The sequence below is a fragment of the Sinocyclocheilus grahami genome, unplaced genomic scaffold, assembly GCF_001515645.1.
Source record: "Sinocyclocheilus grahami isolate Dianchi unplaced genomic scaffold, SAMN03320097.WGS_v1.1 scaffold415.1, whole genome shotgun sequence".
NCBI classification, from domain to species: domain Eukaryota; kingdom Metazoa; phylum Chordata; class Actinopteri; order Cypriniformes; family Cyprinidae; genus Sinocyclocheilus; species Sinocyclocheilus grahami.
The window spans coordinates 733,473-738,310 of NW_015505594.1; the positions used below are offsets into that span (position 1 = coordinate 733,473).

Sequence of the window (4,838 nt, forward strand, 5' to 3'; positions counted from 1 at the left end):
AGGAACTTTTCATGAGGTGACTTTTAGTGTGGTTTCAGAGGGACAACAGTAGTAAAATAAAAATATACTCCATGTGCCATTTTGCAGAGTCAGCAGTTTAAAACAATATTTTTTTTCATGAACATGACAGCTGAATATAAAAAACAGCTGTCCATGTTCTCCATTATGATCTGAGAATGATCCATTAGTCATCTATAAATAGTGCAAAATTATAAATATTTCCTCTTTTTCATTATTTTTAAATTTTATTTACATCTGCCTAACCATTTTCCCAGGTTTTAATTAGATTTTCAATCCCAAATTTTCAGAGTGGTATCAGACTTTTGGACCCCATTTTATATTTGCGCTGTTATGACACCCTGCCAGTGTGCACAAGACTGTAATGATTCATGCAAATTTGTACAAACAAACAGTTTTTAATCCAGAAACTTGATGTTTTCTGTGTTCTCTCATAGATATTAATGAATGTGACAACAATCCCTGCAGTCAGGAGTGTGCAAACATTTATGGCTCCTACCAGTGTTATTGCCGAATGGGCTACTACCTGAAAGAGGACGGGCACACATGTGAAGGTGAAGTGTTATCAATGTCCTTAAAAAAATAGTTTTCATCAATCCATTCGTACCATTTAAGGATTAAAGTACAAGGACACATTCCCATTATACTGTATGTTGATTAAAGAGATGATGGGGATCCTCTGATGGTGATATGAGATCAATAATGTCCTGAATATTTTAATAAGGATGGATTTTTTTCAGCAAAGTGTAGCAATTAGTGTGTTGTTGGCACAGTTTCTTAAACACAAATCTTTCTGGTTAATGGCCAAACCCATCTCACAGTGGTTTGTTGTGATGTTCTTTATAAATGGCTAGTTTTCTCAGTGATAAAGATGAAATGCTCTTATTTGTTCTCTAGATATCGACGAGTGCTCACAGAGCATTGGAAACCTCTGTGCATTCCAGTGTGTGAATGTCCCAGGTAGCTACACATGTGCCTGTCCTCCCCATGGTTACTCTATGTCACCTAATGGACGCACCTGTCAAGGTAACACTAAAGTGCTATATTACTTTATCTTATTACTTATAAGTCTTTGCTTCATCTTCTGTATAATTAAAAGCACATAGCGTAACACTGAATGTTTAGGATTTATGCTCTGATTATCCTATTAAACAGGATAGTCTTCCCAAAATTAAAATTCTGTCATCATTTACTCATCCTCAAATCGTTACAAACTGTATGTAGGGGTGGGCGATATGACCAAAATCTTATATCATGATATGAGTAATTTTATTTCACGGTAACGATATATATCACAATATAGTTATTTTTGCTTTAAATAAGCTCTTTATGATAACAAAATTTTTGATACCATAGAAATTTCATAATTATTGTCACCAGTGTCAATCAAAAAAACACTGCATATTCTTCACTGTGTAAATTAAATATATATTTATTCTTATTAAAGTTATAAAAGTGATTTAGTCAAGAGCAGTGAGAGATTTTCTCTTGTTTTTCGCTTTTCTCTCTTTTGTTGTTTGATTAACATGAATGACAGACAGCAGGAATATTAGACTGCTGTCACTTTAAGAGCTGCCCAGATCCAATATACTGTTACACGTGTGTTTTCTTTCTTTTACTTAAGACCTAAATTACGGTGTTTACGAGGATACTTCAAAGACAGGCATTTTGACCCATATAAGTGTGTGTATTTAAAGGGGTCATATGATGCTGCTAAAAATAACATTATTTGGTGTAATGAAATGTGTTTATGCGGTTTAAGGTTCAAAAAACACATTATTTTCCACATACTGTACATTATTGTTTCTCCTCTATGCCCCGCCTTTCTGAAACGCGTCGATTTTTACAAAGCTCATCGGTCTGAAAAAGCGAGGTGTGCTGTGATTGGCCCGCTATCCAGTGCCTTGTGATTGGCCGAATACCTCAAGCGTGTGACGGAAATGTTACACCCCTTACCACATTGTGATGATGCCCTGTCAGGCTGGAGCAATGATTCAAAAACATGAAAACCCATAACAAACGAGGCATTCGTTGCATCCAGTGGGGACATTATTATGGATTATAATGACTTGTACTGTCTTTTTATGAGTTGCGTTGGGTCGCGCCACGTAAACATAAAACCATGTCTGCATTTGTGATCGGAGAAATTATACAATACTAAATATTAATAATAAAATACAGTTAACCATATAATCATGCATAGTTTTGAAAATATAATTGTAATGTTATGCTGGGTACAAAATCATGCATAGTTTGGATAATATAATTGTAATGTTATGCTGGGTACAAAAAGGGTAGTTGAGGCAAGCATCTATACGCAAGCAATTCAGAACATAAAACAAAAACAGCAAACAAATTCAAAACAACAAAGAAAATCTAACACAGAACAGTCCATTCAAATGTAGAAATGCATGTATGAGACAAGACCGGACTAAGAACTGTATAATATAATATACAATAAAATAAAATATAATATAATATATGCACAAGAAAGAAATGCATATTGATTTGGAATGACACAAGGATGAAGATAACAGAATTTTTGGGTGAACAGTTCCTTTAAACTGTGGTTCAAATTCTAGCCAACACCTTTCTAAAGCCAAATGCTACAAACTCAATTCCGAGCCTTAATTTCTCTAATTGGCACATTGTGTTGTGAAGAGCCAACCTCAGGTTCAACACAGCGCCGCTCGGTGTCCTCCATCGCTCACTGAAAGATCACAAAATTGACAAAACTCCCTCAGGCTCTCAACATAGGAAAGTCAATGAGAGGTGAAGAAGAGCCTGTACATGCTCCCGGAGGTTAGCGCTAGCCTGCACCAAATGAATTAGTCTGCGGATTGGAGCCGGCGAGCTGTAACGAGGACTTTGCTTTTGTAAAATGAGATGCATAATTAATTACTTCTGGAGGGGCCAAAATGGACTCCTACCAGAATGAAGACTGGTGGTTAGTCACCGCAGACATCAGTCGTCCCTCCTGACAACCCTGCTAGCATTGATTGGGGCCAGGTAAAATGTAACATGCGCTGCCATTTAGATATTTATTTATGTAATAAAGCCTTACAAAAAGTCTAATAGTTTACTTTTGATTCAACATTGAATTTCCATTTACTCTTTTTTATATAAGTTGTAAGGACTAAAAAGAATACTTAGGAAAGGAATAATGACATGAAAGGTTTAAGCAGTCTCAGAAGTCTCAGTTTTTGATCGAATGGATTTATGACATCAATTTAGCTGTTGTCTTCCCTTTCGTTTTCAGATATTGACGAATGTGCCATTGGATCGCACAATTGCTCTGCTTCCCAGACTTGTTTCAACATCCAAGGAGGCTTCCGTTGCTTTTCATTTACATGTCCAGACAACTACAGGAGAGTGTCAGACATGTAAGTATGGCCTGCAGATTTTTTCCCAATCACATTTATCATGCAGAACACATGTGGGATCCAACAGTAAACCTGCCAGCGTGGATGGACCCTGTCCAACTCACCACTGTAATCAAAAGTTTCATAACTCTTAAAGGGATAGTTCACCCCAAAATAAAAATTTTGTAATTCAAGGCCCGATCACACCAGGAACAATAACAAACTTAAAGGGATAGTTCACCTAAAAATGAAATTTACCCCATGATTTACTCACCCTCAAGCCATCCTAGGTGTATATTACTTTCTTCTTTCAGACAAATACAAACGGAGTTCCATTAAAAAATGTCCTGGCTGTTCCAAGCTTTATAATGGCAGTGAATGGTGGAGAGATATTGAATCAAAAATAAAGTGCATCCATCCATCCATCAAAAAAACTTTATAACATTTATAACCTTTTTGGAGCTTTTAAGCTTTGATTACACTGACTTCCAATGGAAAGTAGAAACCTCTCAGGTTTCATTAATAATATATTTCTTTGTGTTTCGCAGATTTGCCAAAGACTTATGGGTTTGGAAAAACATAAGTGTCAATAATTGATATTAACAGATTTTTTTATTTTTTTGGTGAACTGCCCCTTTAATACAAGAAATAAATGATCTGTCAGATTTTATCAAGAAATAAAGTATTATTACATAATGGTGAAACTGGAAGTCATCCAGATGCACATGCACACTTGTTGTACTGGCTCTGTACATCTGCATTGCTTAGAGCATAAATACATTCACTATAGCATTCTTGTGCCATCTGTATTGACGCTGGCTCCTTACAGAGCATGGTTTCTGCTAAGCAAAGGGAATGGAGGCAGATTGCTTTGATTAGGCAGTAGTTCAAACACACACTTCTGGCCAGTGTCAGCATGGACTCTGATTGGTGGGAACTCATACTGCTCACCATCAGCCCTCCTGAGATTCGCAGATCTATCAGAGATTTAACAGCAGCTAGGAGTCAGCAGGTCCAAAAACACCTGCGTTGACTACGTTGTGGTCATTTTAGGAGACAGTATCACTGTATTACTCTGTTACCTATGTACAGTATGTTATGCTGTACAACATTTAGTTAAACAGCGGAACAAGACAATCAAGTAAGGGTGTTTTAGGTTGGTGGTCCTTATTGATCCGAATCAAAAGAGCCCACCCCTAAGTGTCTATATGGCTTCTTCAATGCAAGCTGCCTGTTTTATCACTGAACAGCACACCTCAACCATTAGTGGTTTTTGGCGGCCTGTTTTAATTTTAGTTTTAGTCTAGTCTTTGTGTGAAACTGTCATTTTAGTTTTTATTAGTTTTTGTCACGTTCATACTCTTTTTAGTCTAGTCAAGTTTTAGTTGACTAAAAGTCTGAGCATTTTAGTCTAGTTTTAGTCGACGAAAACTGATGACATTTAGTCTAGTTTTAGTC

At 36.5% G+C, this 4,838-nt stretch overlaps 1 protein-coding gene across 1 annotated transcript in view; it reads left to right on the forward strand.

The window, feature by feature from the left end:
* LOC107551113 (fibulin-2-like) overlaps positions 1-4,838 on the forward strand; it is a 64,860-nt gene that overhangs the window by 53,701 nt on the left and 6,321 nt on the right. Inside the window, exons 14-16 of the mRNA XM_016232607.1 lie at positions 456-572; positions 916-1,044; positions 3,278-3,401. Of these exons, the coding sequence (XP_016088093.1) occupies positions 456-572; positions 916-1,044; positions 3,278-3,401 (370 nt within the window). The remainder of the gene's footprint in view (positions 1-455; positions 573-915; positions 1,045-3,277; positions 3,402-4,838) is intronic.